Source organism: Notothenia coriiceps, unplaced genomic scaffold, assembly GCF_000735185.1.
Source record: "Notothenia coriiceps isolate Sejong01 unplaced genomic scaffold, NC01 NC01_scaffold00026424, whole genome shotgun sequence".
Classification (NCBI taxonomy): domain Eukaryota; kingdom Metazoa; phylum Chordata; class Actinopteri; order Perciformes; family Nototheniidae; genus Notothenia; species Notothenia coriiceps.
This window is the reverse complement of record NW_011359125.1, coordinates 262,210-281,753: the sequence shown is the minus strand read 5'-3', so window position 1 is coordinate 281,753 and position 19,544 is coordinate 262,210. Positions and strand designations below refer to the sequence as shown.

Genomic DNA, 19,544 nt, shown 5'->3' with positions numbered 1-19,544 from the left:
AAAAAATAAAAAATAATCTAATATGGCCCTAGCAGAATGTACATATTGATACCATAGACTGTATATGTATTGATACTCATATTGACTAAACAAATTTACTGAACAACTAAGGGTTAGTTTGGTTAAATGCTTATTTGGCTATGTGAAAGTAATATAACACTTTATCATTTTATTTACTTGAATCTTGACAAATTAATTCCAATTAAACAAAGAGATGAGTATAAAGAAACGTTTCCAGGTTGGGTGAGTTAATGGAAGATACTGTATGTAAAAACCATAGACTGGTAAAAACATGTATTATCCATAGCATTGTAAGGACATAGGCCCCATTGTCAATGTAAATACAGTATGGTCTTTAAAAATAAACATTTTCATTTAGTAAAGCTAAAAGTGGTGTACATAATGTTGCAGCTTTTGGCTTTAAGCTACACTATTTTCTTTACAGGGCCACTGCCAGTCCTCCAGTGAAAGTGGAACCTACCTCTACTTGTCAGAAGTCACCGTTGTATTGTGGCCATATGGAATAAATGTCAGACTCAAGAGTAGGCCTAGAGCTTTTGACCCTTAACCCCATAATCCACTTCAATACTGCAAACGTTTTGTTGAAATACTATGGTCTTATTCGACACCAATAACCCACTACTGGTTTTTTAAAGATTTTAAAGAGAGAGCTGTGAGAAAACCTTCGAAGACACGACCGAAATTGTTAAAATTCCCCTCAGAGGTTTACAAAGCAATAAGCCAATACTAACCAATCAGGTGTATTGGTCATTTGACTGGCAGTTTTTTCACCCTATCAAGGACGAGACTATTTCAAGAGGGCAGGCCCTAAAGTTAAGGTGTTGTTATAGACAAGACACATGAGCATTTCGCCCCTGCCAGTGTGCGTGTCTTGTTGCGAGGAGCTGTGTGGATTGCATGGAGCTCAGCATGGACTACAGATACAACTTTTAGATTCAGTCGGACAATTTACTTTTTATCCTGAGGACATCTGCTCACTAAGTTACCAAGTAAGTGTTGTTTCTTTTGTTTTAGTCAGTGCTGTCATGGCGCAGGTTTAGTAACAATAATTAACCTGACATGAGTTCACGTACTGTATACTCGCACATGTAGGCTACCATGTGATGCATGTGTAAAACTTCTCTAATGTAACCCCTTAATATTTTAATTTCTAACGAAAGTGTCTGATCAACAGAATGTTGCTACTTACAATTGCCGTTTTGTTTAGTTGCATGTGCATGTGCAACAGCGTTTCTATTATCCTATGTATTTCTTCTTTCACAATGTTGACACGGATTCACTCGTGTTTCTATCGCTGTCAAAACTCCCTAAGGTGTCATGTTTTAGGTGCAAACTATTCAGAGGATGTTGTCCTCTCTGACAGGGAGCTCACAGTGTCAGGCCCACAGCTGTGTCTTCACTTACCACTCAATATTAGAAATGACCTCGATTATTTTTGCTACAGTGTATGCTTGAAATTAGCTACATGATAATTTACTAACAACTTTTTTCTTTTAATTCCAGAAGATATGGAGAATGATGTCCTATCCACTGCTGTCAACACCCAGGCGTCATGCCCTATCCTGGATGGATCCTCTCTTCCCTCCCCCATAAATTCTCCTCCTGTAGTCTCCAATAACATCTCTGCTACTGCCTCTGACCTTGCAAAATCTTCATCCTCAAAAGAGACCACCTCAGAACCCAGAAAATTAACTAGCTCCTCTCCAACATCCATTCCCACCATTTCTTCCCTTCCTTCTTTAGAGGGTTCAAAGCCATTAAGTCCCACAGTGCTCTCTGAACCTGCACCTAAACCCTCCTCTCCTCCTCCAAACAAAACTACAAACTGCTCTGCTCCTGAAATCCCAAAAATGTCATCCCTTTCCAAACTCAAATCTGCCTCCTTCACATCTGCCACCATGGCTCTTAACACTCAAACAGATTCCTCTGAGTCTTCCTCCCCTCCTGCTTCCACTGTGGATCCTGCAACTTCTTCCAGCACTACTGTTAAACGCACCTTTGCCTCCATGGCCAAGCGGGTAATAATACAGGAAAGACTAAGGAAATCCGAGGAGGATGAAAAGGATATAGAAGATGGTAAGAATGCCTTTGCTTTGAGTCTTTGATTAAATGAGACTCCTAAAAAGTTATCAAAGCAGAGTTAACCCGTCTTGGATAAACATCTCTTTATCTTTACTTAGACACCTTAATCATGTTTTGTAAAGCAACTTCTATGCATAAAATGTGTCATACATAAACAGACATTAATACAGCAATTGAATTAAATTAAATAATGGTGTTTATACTATCCAATGGCTCCATTTCATTCGACATCTACACTGTGTTGACTACTGGTTTTACTCAGTGACTGAAGTTCTAGAGAGAGTAAGGGCCTCCACATATACATTACCTTCTCCTTTTTACTGTTTGACTGGCAGGTTAAAAGTAGTCAACATATGTACGAATACTTTGGCAGCGTCTTCCCTTTTGCCGTGCATGAACACATGCCTTGGTGAACTTCTTTAGTAATGCTGAAGGTTGGTTAATCTCCTATGAGGTCCAAATTGAAATATCTCAGCCACTATAAGATACATTGGCATGAATGTCTGTGCTTATATTCTAAAGGATGAATCCTAGAAGAGTTAGTGGTTCCATGGTCCCTTTTTCTAGCACCAACAGCAGGTTGGCATTTTTGGCTTTTCATGATATCAACTGGAGTGTCATGACTTTTTGTACATACATCCATAGTGCCCAGACCATGAATTATAATGACTGGTGATCCCTGACCTTTTATTTGGCGCTTCTATGAGGTTTATATACTGTAAATATGGTTCTGAGAATATTTCATGAAAGTTTTGTAATCCTTTTATTGACCCAATTTCCCCGTACCGTATCACGTGAAAGCATGATAAGATCCATATGTTAGCATTGTCTTTGTGTATTATGTTAGCTTGCTGACATTAGCATTTAGTTAAAAGCAGTGCTGTACCTATGTAAAGATTCACATGCTAGTAATGGCTAGCCTTTCTGTCTTGTTGAAGACATCGGGTACATACTCGCCTTTTGTGAGGAATTTTAAGGAACCAATTTAGATTTTACAATTAATGATACCTATAGGTTTATTTGTAACTGATTTTAATAATTACTCATTTAAACTGATGTTTGTATTCCCCCATGATAAAAGTGAAACAAACAACTGTAAAATATTGTTGCTGTACATAAGAGGCTGTGACATTTGAAATAGGGACACAGGCAAAGAGGATGAACCCTTGTGCTTAAAGGAAACTGGATTGACAGAAGCAGTTATGAAACGTAATGCAATTTACAAGTAATGGTGTGACATAGTATTGATGAACAGTGTTGAAGGAGCTCTCTGGTCTTGTCACAGGATGTCTGCTCAGAAAGACAGATGTACCTATTTGCACATTGATCCTCTGACTTCTAGTTATTCTCATGTTACAAGATAAGTCACGGGGATTCATTTATCACTGGCCATTAACATATAGTTTACAAATCAGCACTGTGTCCCACTGCTCTTTCATTACAGGCACTCTCTGATACAAGTTTGTCAGTGACAGTTTTATGTAATCCATTGATTGAGAGAGTCGTTTTTTGATCCCCTCTGTTCACCTCCAGATGACGAACCAGAGGAAGATTTGTCTTTGGAGCAGTTGGAGGAGAAGGCCACTGCGGGTGATGCCAGAGCCCAGACCCGGGTGAGTTAAATCCCCCAGACTGGCACTTGGCGTTGTTTTCAGTCCTGCTGGTTGCCTCAGTCTGGTTGTGAGCATGTGTCTATTTTTGTCCACTTGGAAGATGATTCCATGCTTTTCATATGATACACCAAAATACTTTCGGACATAGAATTCATTATGAACACTTTTACAGTGTATTGCAGTACTGTACTGAATTTGTAAATATTAAAATATGCACACTGTCTTTTCTACTTTTGGCTTCTAACTGGTAGATGTAAAAAGAGGTGCTGGCAGCAGAAAAAGGGGGGGCTTGAGGTGGAAGATGAGACTTTACATTTAATACCCACTAGCTCTGAAAGGGTACATTCCTAAGTGGCTTAATCTTTCCTCTGCTACATGTCATGTATTTTCAAATACCAAGAACCTAAATAACCACAGGGTGTGTGTGTGTAAGGGAACATGTCAAAATATGTGCCCAGACCAAGACAGTACATGGATGTACATACATTAAGGAACAGATAACATGATCCAATGCTGCCTCCTATACTATAATAGACACGCTGTGCATTATGTAAGACATGCTAAGCGAACATACAGTCATACACAGTACATTAAGGTAAGGTATATAGTTACAGTATGAGAGAAGCGCGACTACATTGTCAATTTGATATTTCACATATATATTTAATGAGCATTACTGAGGGGAACCTTAGATCCAAAATGTGGAAATTACTGCTCTATTGTAGTTATTGAGCACATGACATTACCCAATTGACATGACATTAAAGAACTTGGAAACCTGAAATGCGTTCTAATAAATCAGGTTTTTGAGATGATAGGCTTGTTGTATCTAACACAGACAGAAATATATTCATGTGGTTTCACATGATCTCGTCCCCCTATAAACAAGCACATGTAATGATAACTGTGAGAGAAGAAAGTTATGAAATGACAGTTAAGATTAGAAAACAGTCACTTGATATGCCTCTAGGGCCCTGCCTCCCCCAGGCTGTTTGCCATTGACAAACATTGACACTGATGGCCACAGTGACAGGGAATGATGGGTTGTTTAGTCATCTGTTGTGTTACATGTACTTAACTTTGAACTTTCAGATTGTCACCATTTTCTACCAAAGAAATATAAATAGTGTGCCTTGAGTATCATGCAAACTAATGGCTGACTTTGTGTGACTGTACTTAGATCAAGCTAGATCAAGCCCCCACGCTAATATCATCTCCCCGTCTGTATTTCAGCTGGCTCAGCACTACTTGCTTCTTTCTGAAGATAAGGACACAGAGCTAAATAGTCGTCTGGCTGTTAATTGGCTGATTAAAGCAGCTAAACAGGGAAGAAAAGGTGCATCAAGGGCACTGCAGCGCTGTTGGATCCAGAGAAAAGGTACCTTTACAAAATACAATAAACTGTAATGGTGCTTATAGTTTCTTAACTGTTCTTTGTGTGTCATCCTCTACTAGGAATCACCCCAGAAAATGAGGTGCACGTGCGCAAGTTGGCAACAGAGAGTAGGTTTGAGCTGGCTGTGCGTAAAGCAGCCATGATGATGTACTGGAAACTGAATCCTGAGAGGAAGAATAAGGTGGCTGTGTCTGAAATGCTGGAAAATGTCGGGCAGGTCAATGCAGTGCCAGGTGGGATGAATATCCAACTGTAATAAAAAAAAAAAAGAAGATTATAACGATGAAGGGTTATACCTAACCTGCAAATATATTTTATTTCTTTTTATTTTGTATTTGTTTAACATTTCTTAAACAACATGCCTATACACAGAATTAAAGTCATGTGGACAAAGACAACATCAACACCATATCGAGCCTTTTATGAATTTTGACAACAATCCAGCCTTACGGACTGCTCAGATTGCTTGTTATGATAGCTTCCATTGGGTCAAGTATATCACATATTCCCCTTTGTCATTTCATTATTTGCAGCTGTCATGTTGAAGATATCACATTACATGCAGGCCTCCAGGAAAATATTTTTAACTTGAGTGATGTTGTGGTCGTTCTTTAACAGTAGGTGGCACTGCAAGCAGGAATCCTGTCCCAACCTCAGGCCAGACCCAGAAAGTATTGGAGAGCATGGTCAACAATAAGTGTAAGTATGCGGACAGAGGACACACACAGACCAAGAATATAATATCTTTTCTTTTATAACCGCTTCCTTTCTGTGGTCTTAGCTTCTCAGATGGTGGACATGGATGACTTTGTAGAGATGACTAAAAAGTATGCACAAGGTATTGTCCCCTCTACATCTCAAACTGACAGCCAGGTCGAGGCCAAGACTGAAAGCCCTACGCCTAATGACAGAAGAGAGGAGGTGAAAGACCACATCAGCAAAAATGTATGTGTCATCATAAAGACACAGGTGACATTATATGTTTAATTGTAACCATTCTGATATTATGTTTAAAGCAGAAGGCTGAGCTGGTACCATCAACATGCAAGAAGGCCTATAAACGATCTTGGAGTTTTGGCCGAAGTGGGATGATGGACAATGGGGGAATGCAAAAAGCCATGGACATGAAATCACGCTTAATGGTAATCATAGCTAGTGTAACAATTCATTCTATACTGCTTAAATGATCCTTCATTACTTTTTGTTGTGGATGTTTTATGCTTGTTGATATAATTTTCTTTCCTGGTTCTTGAATGATAATGTCTCTGGTCTCTCTGTATATTTGTTTTTCCTCACTGCAGATTCTGCAGTACCCACTGCATGCCATCTTTGAGATGAAACAGCACCTGGTGGACTGGGCGTCTCGGGCCGGTGTCCAGTGGCTGAGCACAGCCATCCCCACGCAACACGTCAACGCTCTTATTTTCTTTTTCATCATCAGTAACCTGACAGTTGACTTGTTCGCTTTTGTCATCCCCTTACTCGTCTTTTACCTGTCCTTCATCTCTATGATCATCTGCACATTGCGTGTTTTCCAAAGCAGCAAGGTGATTTCTTTTTATTGCAAAAAACATTCTTGCTACATGTTTTCTGTTCTGTCAAGAAGATTATGTGGGAAGTTTTCCTTTTTGTCAACGCCTCTTTTACTAACTATGCCAGTGGGAAACTCATTAGGTGGACTCATACAGTCATTTTTTTAAGTGTCAAAAATCACACCAATTTTATAATAAATCTGACCTGTTGCAATAACATGAAATCGAAATTTGCAGTTTTGGTGGTACTGCTTTATGGATATTAAAAATCTTATTTTTAACCCAAAGTATTCATGGGGACACGCCCAGGGGCATAAAGATTTAGAGCCCCTCATGGCTGTAATCTGAAAGATTTCACTTGAAGAGACACGTACCAAATATTAAGAGACACAAAACAACTTCAAGTACACACTTAATGAGTAAAAAGAGGCACAACAAAAGTAGTTTGTGCCCAAATGCCCAATGTCCCATATTCCTTCCATAACTTTTAGCAATGTCTTTTTTTTCCTTTGGCCTATCATTGTTCTTCTATTTTCTGTCACAGACTTGGGAGAACTTCAGAGCCCTGACATCTCTTCTGACACGTTTTGAACCCAGCCTGGATGTGGAGCAAGCAGAGACCAACTTTGGCTGGAACAACCTTGAACCATACCTCTACTTTATTGTGTCCGTTTTCCTTGTCATTTTCTCCTTCCCTGTTGCTGATAAGGGCTGGATCCCCTGTTCTGAACTCTCCACTGTGGCCATATTCTTCACTGCCGTCAGCTACAAGAGCCTCAGCCCCACTGCTGCGACGTATGCACGCCGGGCAATGGTCATAGAGGTTAGACAACACTGGCACAACATTATGATCAGAAACACAGTTTTGCATGTTTTATCCTATTAACATAAAATCACACGGGTATATTTACCAATATTACTACCAGTTACACTTCAACACAGAATAAAGCAAGTTAGTGGTTTGTCGATTTTCGACTACTTCAAGAAAACCCTTAGTATTGTTTTGTGTGAATTCTCAAGTTTTTAAAGTTAAGCTTGAACTAAATCAAGTTTTTGTTTGTACTTTTAATCCAGGTCGCATCGTCTTTGTGCTGCCTGACCCAGTTCCTGCCAGAGAAAATGACAGTGCTCCGTTTGCTGGGGCGCACCGTTGCCACACTGCCACTAGGGGAGTCAGTGGTGCTGAAGCTCAGTCTCCCCTGCCTGCTGTATGTTTACCTGTTCTATCTGTTTTTCAGGTAAGTAGAAGCAAAGTGCTCTATTGGATGTTTGTTTAATAACAGTTCAAATACTGGATTGTGTCAATGGGCTTTAAAGTCCACTGCAGCTTTTTTTAATTATTATTTTTGCCCTTTGAAAATATATATTTATTTTCTCTTCTTTCCCTTTGTTCCACCCTCAGCATGGCCAGGATGCGTGGTTTCAGAGGGACGTACTGCTTCCTGGTTCCATACCTTGTGTGCTTCATGTGGTGTGAGTTCTCTGTGGTGCTCCTCCAGAGTTCCTCTGCCGTGGGTCTAATGCGCACCTGTGTGGCCTACTTCCTCTTCCTGTTTGCCCTGCCTGTTTTGGCTTTTGGCCTCGCTGCCATGCTCTTAATCCAGGTCTTCAAGTGGTTCCTGGAGCTGGAACTGATGAAGGTGATTGTGACCCTGGTGGTTTGTGCCATCCCTGTCACCCTACGGCTGTGGACACGGTTCAGCATGTCTATTCTGGATGTCTTCCGCTCACTGACCCACCGCGGCCCAGTCAAACTCATCTTACTCTGTATCTCCATGGTGATCCTGTTCTTCTCTATCTATGTGTATCATGCAGAGGGACAGAAAGTGTACAATTCCACACTGACTTGGAGAAAGTACAGTCAGGCGTGCGGGCCACCTGCCTGGGAATTGAAAGGCAAGGCCCAAACGCAGCTCTTCTGTAGCCACCTGCATGGCCACAGAGTCACCTGGATAGGCCGTTTTAAGCATGTCCGGGTGGCTGATACGGATAACGGGGCACAGTCGGTCATCAACATGTTGCCAGTGTTCTTAGGAGACTGGCTGCGCTGCTTATATGGAGAGAAGTATCCCAAATGTGAACCAAAGAATGATACAGTTGCAAACCTAACGGCTGCCCATTTGGATGCATCTGGTACCTTTTCACTGCCCATATTGCTCGGTACACAAGAAGAGGAAGAGATGTGTGAGATTAAGGCTCTGGCCAAGCACACCTGCCACATCAAGCGCTTTGACAGCCACCTCTTTGCGGTGACAGTAGGGATGATCGGGGATGCAATTGTGGAAGACCCAGCCAGGGATATAGTCCTAATAGCCAGCCATGAGTTCAAACAAGTTCTGCTGAACATAAATCCTGGTAATATGGTGGAGTTCAGCACCAAGTTGGATGGAAGTCTAGGAGACAGAGCTCCTTGCTTCGAGTTGAAGGCAATTCGCTGTCTGGACTGTGTTTCGTCTCTGCTGACTGGAGGCAGGCAGGTGAAGATAGAAGGGGACTGGAGACGCACCACAATGAGAGCCTTGAAGTTTGCCTTTGATTTTTTCTTTTCTCCCTTCCTGTCAGCAAAAATCAACACATAAGTAAGTCAACACGACAGTCAAGCTAAATTATTAAGGATTCACTTACATCTCTGAAGGAAACTATGCTCTTCTTTTTTTTTGCATTGTGATCATGTTACTTATGTAACTTGTGGTAATGTTTACAATTTGATCCTACATGGATCTACAGTTCATGTTTTCGTATTGCTTTTTTAATGATGCAATAGTTATCGTAACTTTAACGTTTTTCATGGTAGTGCATGAGTTTACAAATAATTCACTTCTATGGTTCACATACCTTAACTGACCGTTATTGACTGCTTTTATCAGCTTTGGGTTTAGACTTCTGTCACACTTGCTTTAATCCTGTTAAACCCAGACAAAAAAAAGTATAATTTTTTTTTTTATCCAACATTAAAGTATGACCTTGTAAATTCACGTTTCAATTTCCAGTATTGTTTTACATTTGATACAAATCTGTAATTTGAAGGTGCCAGATTGTATGCAAAGAAGCTTTTGTTAAGCGCTGATTTCTACTAAAGATACGGTACACTTGTTGAGAATCAAAGATCAGAGTTAAATGTATCTTTGATAAAGCAATATTGTTGCTGCTTTTAAGGAATGTCTTACTCATATTAGGAATATGTTTGCATGTACAGTACAGTATGTGTGTGATGTAAATGTCCATCTGGCTATTTATTTATGTAGGTTGTGTGACATATTATTTATTCTTGGGTCTGTTAGCAAAACAATATCTGGCTCTTTTGTCTTAAAAGTTTCTGGTCTTAATCTTATTTTTAATTGATAATCAGATTGTCCTGTGCCTTAAGCTACAATGTGCATTCAATTTCAACTTAGAAACTAATCTTAAAACATTGACCTAGTTTTTTTTTCACGTTTGCAGTGAGGCTGTATATAAACCCACAAACTTGTCAAAGTATGCAGCTGTAGTCTCAGTTTCATGGTTTGTATTTCATACTCAACAACAAAATGCCACAGCTAAGATGTCAAGAGTGAAGTGACTGAATTCACCAGTAGGTGAAACTTCTTAAAGTAAGTTATTTTTTGGGTGGTTAATCCGACTGTAGACATACCAAATAAATATTGAATAGAGTTCATTCCGTAGAAATAGAGGGCCAGTAGTGCCTTTACATTATCCTGGTGTTGCGATAATAAAAAAAACGAATAAATTGCCACAGATTTAAAATATGCAACGTTGCCTCACTATATAAATAGAAGTATTAAGTATGTCTTTATTGCTTGAGCAAATTATTCGACTTAAACAGATTAAATCATTTTGAACTGTACATTCAGAAAAGCTAAAGTCTAATCAAAGCTAAAGATGTGGCTGTTTTTCATATGATTAGCATTAAATACTTGCAATGCATAAAAAGCCATATATATGAACAGTATTAAACTGTAACCTCAATTCACCTTTTGAATGAAAATCATTGATTTCGGGCCTGTATACTGTGAATGAGTTTATTCAGTAATGGAGCTTATGGGAGCGTGCAATGAGTAATAAAGTGCTTGCCTTTCAAACAAAACTTCCACACGGATGCTTTTTTCAGGTTCATAGTCTGAAAGTATTTCATTGATGAAAAAATAAAATGTCCAATGAATATATATACACAAAGACATAAAACGATCCAACACATTACTTTGTCAGATTTCATGTTATTTTATTAATGCACATTCCTTTCATTCACCTCATTTGAGTTGTGTTTTTTTCATGTTAGACTTTTCTTTTTAAAAGTATGATAGATATACACGCTAGTAGCATTGAGTAATGGCAACATGCAGCTGCTGTGCCCCTGAACACAAACCCTTTCACAGATTGCATGTGGTGATGATGGTGATGATGGTTCTGATGTGATTACAGCTGACTTGCTCTAAACTACCGCTCACCATAGGAGGACTGACAGCTGGACCTAATATAATGCCTCAGGTGGCCTGTCGTGTCATTGTGGATTTTGTTGTGTTTTACACTTTGTTAAACCAATCAGAGCAAGACCGCTTCTGCGTTCAACAACACTGGAGGACAGTGAAGACCAAAACATAGCAGCAGAACATAAATATCTGGGACTTTGAAACAAAAGGGGGAGAGTAGTGAGGAGAGAGCAAACAAGTAAAACATACTAAGAATTTCCTTCGTTTCTCTGGGACTAAGGTCTTTCACCTTGAAACTGTGGTTTATTCATCAGTACTGGAAAGTGCAACCTTCACCTCTGCACTGATGTTCTAATTCCCCCTGGGCCAAGGCCACTTGAGAACAATGCACTTCACTGTAAACAATCAAATATTGACCAAGTCACAGAATTTAGTCCAACACAGACATCACCTTAATGCTTTACATCCTAAGCTATCCTCTTCAGAGTTGCATGTTGCACTGTGAGGTATATGCTATAATAACATTACCAATCTGTTACATGATCATTTCACAAGACATGGTTTGAATGCTAAAGTAATTTTTCGCAGTGTACATAATAACCTATTGCACTGATGATAACCTTTGACCTTCAAACACACCGGACACAAACTCCCTCATCAAAACGTTGATTAGTTCAATCAGGAGCCTCATCTAAAAACAAATGTACCTTGATTCCATCCTTTCTTTGATTCCAAGAGACCTCTTCCAAATCTGCTGATGCCCATTTTAAATGAACATAACACTCAGCATAAATTCAACAATTGTCTATTTAGAAAGAATCACAAATCAGACTCACTTCGACACACACACTGTCGCTCTCATTTTCTGTCATTTACAGCACAGGTATGTAGGCAAGAATGGGACGTTAATCAAAACTAACATGGGCTTTATATACACAACAAAACCGTGAGTGTTGGTTTGTGCACAATTCAACCCTAGCTGGCCACAGCCAGAAATACCTTTCTATGTACTGCTACAAAAAGAAGCCCCTTCATCGAGTCTTTAACAGAAATAGTGCAACTCTGCAATCCTTCTATACATTGGATCCCTGGTTTATATGCAGTGTACTAACTAGACAAAAAATGCATCCTTTAGCTGTCTGGATCCAAAATTGGTTCCACCTTAAAAAAAGAACATTGAATATTTACAGCTAAGAGTAAATATAGTGTATGCCTGTAGAAGAAGAGCCAATATCTTAAAGCAGGAATACTGCTGCACTGTGTTTTTGTTAGTGCTATTATTGCACAGTGGATATGGCAAAAATGATGGGGCATTTATGAATTATATCTCCAAGTGCACTGCTCTAAAAGGAGAGGTTCGGTTGCTGTTGTCACCCGATAGAGAGAAAATAAGGGGTTCAGGATGTTGTTGTGAAGAGCTGTATAATAAAATCACTCCGTTAAATGTCTGGCAAAAATAATTGTGAATCCGTCATCTCATTCCCTCTCTGTTACTACCATTCTCCTACTTTATATATGGTGTCCAAAGATACCAGAGCACATCAGTGAGGAGTGCAACATTGTGTGGTCAACAGCACGGAGTCATTACAGATGGAGAGGTGTCCCCGCACCTCTTTTAGTGCCCCTACAGTGGAGCAGATCTAAAAATGGGAGAAGTGGAACCAAAAACATGTCCTGATGGGTTCTGGAGACGTCAACTCATCTCAGTGTTGAACAAATACACTAACAGTCTTGTGATTATATTATTTTTCCGACCTTGCAACGCAAACAGACGTTGCAATCTCCGGATGTGAAACAGCTTTCTTTTTACTTAATCATCTTATAGAGGGTCCACTTCCAACGTCGTCAGTAAGACATCCAAATATATTTGGGTCACTGTTTGTACTTCTTTGTGTCTGTAATTGTCCATAATCCCATCTCTGTCACTGTAACTGCGTCTCAGGGTTGACACGGTCCTGGAAGATGTACAGGTTATTGGTGGCTGCTATGGCAATGATGTTCTCGGATGGGTGCCAAGCCATGTGCAGGATTTTCTTGGTAAAGTCCAGGCTATCAACGCCGACATCTCCGCGGCGACGCTTACCACCGCTATACACACGTCTGGTCCGCAGCACTGCCCGAGGTTTGCTACTTTCTCGCCAAGCCTCCAGGGTTACGCCTCGCCCCGTCTCCCTGTCAAACATCCGGAAGAAGCTGTTGTACGCCCCTGTCATGATCACGCTGAGGAAAAGAGAGATTGAAATAATGAGATGTCATATTGAGAAGGGCAAGAGAATGCAGTGAAAATATCAAACAGAAGAAAAAGTATGGTTCGCAGAAGGGTAAGAAAGGGAAAAGAAAGAAAGTAAATTGAAAGCACACGGATTGATTAGATGTCTGCAAAGCCTGTCTCTGGGATTGATTTAAATGTCGGATAATGGCAGAGGCAGAGCATATAGGGGATTGCTGCAAGCAGAAACACACTGACACACTCCCCCTCTTTTGCTTTCTCATGGAATTAAATATACTGTACTTTGTCTTTCTTTGCTGCTATTTATCTCAGCCACTTACGTGTCTGAGCTGTTCCAAACACACTCAAACTTGTCGAAGATGCAGTCGTTTTCATAGAGGGAACACAGCTTGCTCCTCAGGTATTCATGGACCTGGGGATTGAGCAGACAGTCAACCTTAGTTCCTGGGGTAGATCAGAACTATACATGGTGGTTTTGTGGATCGACAACATGAAAAGTGTACAAATACAGGCTACAATGGTTACAGTTACTGGACATATTTATTTACATTTAACGGCCTCCTATTATACTATTTTTAGACATGTATTATATGTCTCAGATACATAAAAAACATGTCTCTGAAGTGTTTGGCTCAAAATACCAAACAGATCACCCATTCTAGCCATGCCTCATACCCCTCTATTTCAGTCCTGTTAGAGAAGTGCTGATTCTGGGTCTGTAGCTTTAAGATAGAGACGAGAGCTCATGCAGGAGAATTCTACCAAGATACTCAGCTAAACGCTGCCATGATTAAACGCCACATTGTGTTCCAAACCACATCAAGGATTATTTCTGAAACAGTATAGAGCTCAAATGCTTTTTCTCTTGCGGGTTTACCACAAGGTGAGTTCCTTTGTATGCCCTGCTTTTTTAACGCATACTCTCTCCAGTACAGGTTAGCTCTGAGTGTTAGCGATGCTTGCTAATGTAAACAAAAACCATATTACGTCCAAAACACGTTGCGCATTGTTTCTGATACAGAGACGTTTCTGAAGCCAGCCCACATTTCCGATATTACATCATGACCGCAGCAAATCTGGATCAGCTCCGTTGTAACCCCATTTTTAGAAATGTGGGTAAGGAGGAAAAGATTTTCAGCTTTTCACTGACACATGGAGGAGACAAAGATCAGGGAGCAGATACGCTAACATACCTGGTACGTCTCCACAGGCCCCTTGTCCATGTTCAGGTCCCACACCTTGGCGGTGAGGTAGTCTCTGGTCAGCAGGTAACGTCCACTGTGGCTGAACTTGACGTCCGACACAGAGGAAATAATCTCAGAGAAGAAGGACCGGCTCCCTGGATCCTCAGGTTCCTCGAACACTGACCAATGACAGAGTGATCGATTATTCACAACTGTCATTGCATATTTTGTTTTGCAAAATGTTGTGAATGTCCACAACATGCTCACGTTTGGTGTGTCTGTCACAGAGAGCGGAAGATCTCATGTCACAGAGGCGCAGGGTCCCCTTGCTGCTGCTGTACACAAACAGGTGGCAGTGGTGGGGGTGGAACTCCGCTGCCGTTATCACCTCCGTCAGATCCTCCATGTTGGCTGGTTTGATGTCAACAATATCTGAGAAAAAGTTCTGTTAGGGACTGAACATCACAGAGATGAAACCACAGCCTTGAGAATCAAAGGCTTCTAGGATAGACAAAGTGTGATGACACATGTTGTGGAATATGGCCTAATACTTTTGAAGTGTAGAGTGACAAGGCACATTCGCAGAGGAATGACATAGACAATAGGGCAGAGTGAGGGACATCAAATGTATCTTACATCCTTTTGAGTATTGTATGAATGTTTGATTTCTTCAGTTCCAACATGTTCTCCCAACACCTCAATTTATAATCACAACCCCAAAAAATGCTTCCCAACCGACCCTCAATATGCATGCACACTGCGCTCCTCTCTCTGTTCTATTTGTGTCAGTCCTGTGTGGTTCAGTAGAAAGTGTACTGCTGAGTGAATAATTTAAACTCTTCTTCCATAGATGCTTCTTTGATTTTCTAGGTCAGCTTCCATTTGAATGGGAAAATCACCACATGCCCCTTCCCCCCCCCCCCCCTTCCTACAAGCTACGGCCTGCGCTGAACACACAGCACTCTAATCGAAACACAATCTTACCATAGTCACTGGCTGTTTACTGTATATTAAATATACATCAAGGATGAATTGAGATCAGCAGGAATGTAAAAGCATATTTCAATTTGTATGCGTTTTTAAAGAAATTGAATTGTGTGTGAGCATTAAGAACATGTAAACATTTGGATACACTTGCTTGTAGTGCATATCAACACTATTAGTTCACGGGATAAAATTGAACGCTAACATATATAGGAGTTAGTGTGCACTAACAGTATACTTTAATACATAGATTCAGCGAAAAATAAATGTTATCTGGCTCCAATCTAAATGTCATTATCTGTTAAACAACTTAATAAGATTTCATTGTATGTTTTGTTAATTATGACTTATGTCAACTAAACACAAAAATAATATTGCATTTTTGTGACAGTATTTAAACTATTGTTTTACCTTTAAATGTATTTAACAAAAGTATTTTTACTTTAAAATCCATCCTGTTATATTTTTCACATTGCTGCTGCAGTAAAGACTATGATTACACTCTCATAGTTTAATAACAGTGATAAAGATGTCATTGTATTTTCAATCAGTTTCAGAATTTCTAGGCATTTCAAACCTTCCTTGAGTAAAAGATTATGTTACATACAAAAATAAATATTTATGATATAAAAAAAAACAATAACTGTTAAGAAGGATACTGAAACTGCGGTCCGTGATGCCCAGGTTCCACATATTGATGCGGAGGTCATCAGCAGACAGGTAGGTCTCCCCGTCGCTGTTGACTGAGATGGAGTTGACATGGTATGTATGTCCGTTTGAGAACACACGTCTGGGACGAACCTCCACCATCAGATCTGCGGGTCTCAGCACCGGCACCTTGGATAAGAAGACAGAGAGCGCATGAATGAAAGAGGCGGAAAGAGAGAGGGGGTAAGAAATAGGGTGATAGAAAAAAAACAAGACACACAGGATATAGGACTTGAGAGTCAGGGGTCACATGAGGTCGCTACAACATTAACCTGATGGCAGATGGCAATAATGGTGACCTTTCATGGGCTTCCGTGTGTGTGTGTGTGTGTGTGTGTGTGTGTGTGTGTGTGTGTGTGTGTGTATTTATGTGTGTACCTGCAGAGAGGTGATGGTGGAGATGTCCTTGAGCCGTCCCTCCTCATCTTTCAGATTGTATCCCTCTGGTCTCTTGTCTCTCTCACTCACCTTCCACAGTTTAATGGTCTTATCTGTGACAGGCAGAAAGATTTGCACATCTCGGGAAGTTGATTTTGTTGAGAGAAAGCTGAGGATAATTGCTACACTCAGTGGAGAAGACACCTGATAATAATTTATTAATCAAATAGCTAGTTTCCACAGCAATTCAGATGATCATCTTATTACAGGAATATAATGAAAGTAAATATAACAATATTTGGTTTCACACAAAACCAAATATTGTGCAGCAGGATGGTGCCACTTCTGGACCCACAGATGTGACTCCGATGACTGGCTTGGTGTCATATTTAACCCCTAGGTAATGGATGAAGCCAGTCCTTCCTGTCATTTTTTATATCAATCAAAACGTATGTCTTTATCAGTCTATATCTCAACAAACAAGCTGCACACGGGTCTACCAGATAATCCTTACTTGTATTTAGAGATCTAGTTTATGTCCTTGGTTAACTGGTTTCTCACCATTGGTGGAGAGGAGGAAATGTGCTGCATTCTGCTGTGGCAGCCATCTTATCTTGTTGATTTTCTCTTCAATCTCCAGACTCTTCAGGTAGTCAAAGTCTGGCTCGTGGCTCTGGAACGTGCTGTAGACATTGTATTCCCCAGAGTCCCCTGTCTCCCCCACCTCCTCGGACTCCCCTTTAGACTGTCCATGGAAATTGAGGAAGAAAACAAAGTTTGGAAGAACGTTAATGTGTAATGTGCAGGTAAAGCCAGCATGCAGTGGTTAAGGGGGTAGGTAGTAACCAATAAGTCATGCTCTATGGACACCATGGTCATAGGGTGATAGTTTTGATTATTTTACAGGTTTAACCCACATCTGTCTCTCTCTGAAAGATGACCACTCGGCCACCTTTATCCCCAGTGGCCAGCAGGTCCCCTGTCTGGTTGAACTCCACTGTAGAGATGACATCAGCTAAAGAAAAACAGAACAAATGTGAGGCAAATAACGGTTAGAATAAAAGACAAAGGGCTGAAAGAGATATAAAGATGATGGGATTCCAAGAAAATTAAGTAGGCACAGGGAAAATGAGGGTGGAGAATTCAGAGAAATGTGGATGGGATAGACAATGAGAAAATGAATTATACATTTTAAAACATGCCCCAACAATGAAGTGTCTGAAGTGATCAATGTCAACATCCATTCTCTATATTTAGAAGTGGTACGATAATGCACTTAAAAAGCTGAAATGAATCCACTCACTCATACCAGCATGTTATCTGACACCACAGAGACAGCAATGACACACCGTCTGTTCTACCTTCTGTGACGTAGTCTCGCAGGAAGGTGTGGTTGATTTTGGGGCTCTCAGCGTCCTCGCCCATCTGAAGCTGAGGTAGGGTGACCCGCCAGCGCACCCGTCCTGAGGGGAAGGGTCCGATCCGTGCTCTCTCTCCCTGCCCAGGCTGCGCCCATGCTGCTGGGGCCTAGCGGAGTGGCCTGGAACAAGGCATCCTGCAAAACCAGCCAGCCGGAAGCAGAAGAGGCGAGAAGCGGAGATGGAGATGAGATTGGAGAGGGAGGAGAAAGACGGGTTTTAAGAAAGAAGAAAAGGAGTGAGAGGATGAGAAAATATTGGAAAGACAGGAAAGAGGAAAGTGGTGAGGTAGAAGATGTGAGGTAGTGAGAGGAGGAGAGAAAGCCTGGTGGTGAAGTTGGAAAGAAAAAAGAGGTAGGCTGTCATAGGCTGGCTCACAATACATGCACACAGCATACCAAATGGTGTGACCTTTGTTAGACATTCAAGACACTCATTAGCAAAGATACACGTGTGTAAAAGAACAAGGCCTAGTCAACGCTGAAGCAAATCCCAGAGCTGTAGAATGGAGGAAAAATAACAAACAGCTCTAGCAGAGAAAGAGAGAATATAAATTCTTCTGTATGCACACAGAAACAAGAAGAGGATATAAGTATGTACATGTCTACTGTAACATTCAGCCTGTGTAGCTCCGGCAGAGGTAGTAAATGCTCGCAGGGTGTGGTAGTTCTCCCTGGTTACTTTCTAGATACCATCTCTCACGCACACACACTTCTCAAATAGATAGTCCTTGACGGAGATCAGAGGAGAACGCAGTGTCTTGCCTGTGCGGCAGGAGGGAGACAGGCCTCAGCACACCTACCAGTCCGCCTGCTGCTGCTGCTGCTATTCCTGCTGGCATGCGTGTGTGTCCTCTGCTGCAGAGTGCCTGAGCAGGCCTGTGTGTCTGTCCAAGGAGGAGGAGAAGGAAGAGAAAAGAGAGAGCGAGGGTGGTGGTGAGAGGAGGAAAGGCAAAGGAGGAGAAAAAAGAGAGAAAGAGAGAGGGATAATGAGGAGGATGGAGGTTCGCTGCCTGCTGATGCTGTAGAAGTGATTCTGTGCAGCATCCACTATGTCATGGCAGCCTCCTCTTGGTGCAGCCAATCAGAGCACAGCTGTCACCCATGGACCAGCCCACTGCAGATGATGAGGGAGAGGCCAGCAGAGGGAGCAGTTTGACAATGAGTGGTGTGTAAACACTGATTCAGAATAAAATGTGGGTTTTTTAAAGGAAGTGCTTTTAAACAATAGAGCATTCCTTAAAAAATGAATTAAATGTACACACAACAATGATTGCGTCCATCTCAGAGACTGTGTATCAATGGAATAAGTGACAATTCAATGGAACTTGCTCTTCACTAACATATTTTGAAAAGCTATTTCCTATTACTTTTTTTGTTGTTCATTCTTTCAATAACAAAGAAGATTTTCCTGACTCTTTTTACATGTCTCTTGTTATCTTGCCCTTAACTGATAATGTACAACGCTTGCATTAAAAATAAAAAACCTTTAATGACATCCCTCTTTGTAAGCATTACTTTCTTTAAGCCTGCATGTACTAAGTGATTTTACCCCACACTGACATCCTTTCT

General features: G+C 40.9%; 2 protein-coding genes across 6 annotated transcripts; one reads left to right on the top strand and one right to left on the bottom strand.

Moving 5' to 3' along the window:
- Positions 1 to 875: 875 nt before the first annotated feature.
- On the top strand, positions 876 to 10,838 carry wfs1a (Wolfram syndrome 1a (wolframin)). Of its 3 annotated transcripts, none has more exons than XM_010784606.1 (12): positions 876 to 1,010; positions 1,528 to 2,097; positions 3,637 to 3,716; positions 4,950 to 5,094; positions 5,172 to 5,345; positions 5,731 to 5,811; positions 5,894 to 6,033; positions 6,129 to 6,254; positions 6,414 to 6,659; positions 7,189 to 7,467; positions 7,719 to 7,882; positions 8,047 to 10,838. In XM_010784606.1, exons 2-12 carry the CDS (start codon positions 1,530 to 1,532, stop codon positions 9,221 to 9,223), a joined length of 3,180 nt encoding a protein of 1,059 aa, XP_010782908.1. In that variant the 5' UTR covers positions 876 to 1,010; positions 1,528 to 1,529; the 3' UTR covers positions 9,224 to 10,838. The 3 variants fall into 3 exon arrangements, with proteins under 3 accessions (XP_010782908.1, XP_010782910.1, XP_010782909.1); XM_010784608.1 differs by having other exon boundaries at positions 1,525 to 2,097; positions 5,734 to 5,811; XM_010784607.1 differs by having other exon boundaries at positions 1,525 to 2,097; positions 6,132 to 6,254.
- On the bottom strand, positions 10,650 to 19,027 carry ppp2r2ca (protein phosphatase 2, regulatory subunit B, gamma a). 3 transcript variants are annotated; one of them, XM_010784610.1, is made up of 10 exons: positions 18,772 to 19,027; positions 17,917 to 18,298; positions 17,473 to 17,570; positions 17,117 to 17,300; positions 16,556 to 16,668; positions 16,129 to 16,306; positions 14,753 to 14,917; positions 14,495 to 14,664; positions 13,622 to 13,713; positions 10,650 to 13,291 (listed from the first exon to the last, which is right to left on the bottom strand). In XM_010784610.1, the coding sequence occupies exons 2-10, from the start codon at positions 17,978 to 17,980 to the stop codon at positions 12,994 to 12,996; spliced, it is 1,362 nt and encodes a 453-aa protein (XP_010782912.1). In that variant the 5' UTR covers positions 17,981 to 18,298; positions 18,772 to 19,027; the 3' UTR covers positions 10,650 to 12,993. The 3 variants fall into 3 exon arrangements, with proteins under 3 accessions (XP_010782912.1, XP_010782911.1, XP_010782913.1); XM_010784609.1 differs by having other exon boundaries at positions 18,776 to 19,027; XM_010784611.1 differs by having other exon boundaries at positions 17,917 to 18,110; positions 18,776 to 19,027.
- Positions 19,028 to 19,544: the final 517 nt, after the last annotated feature.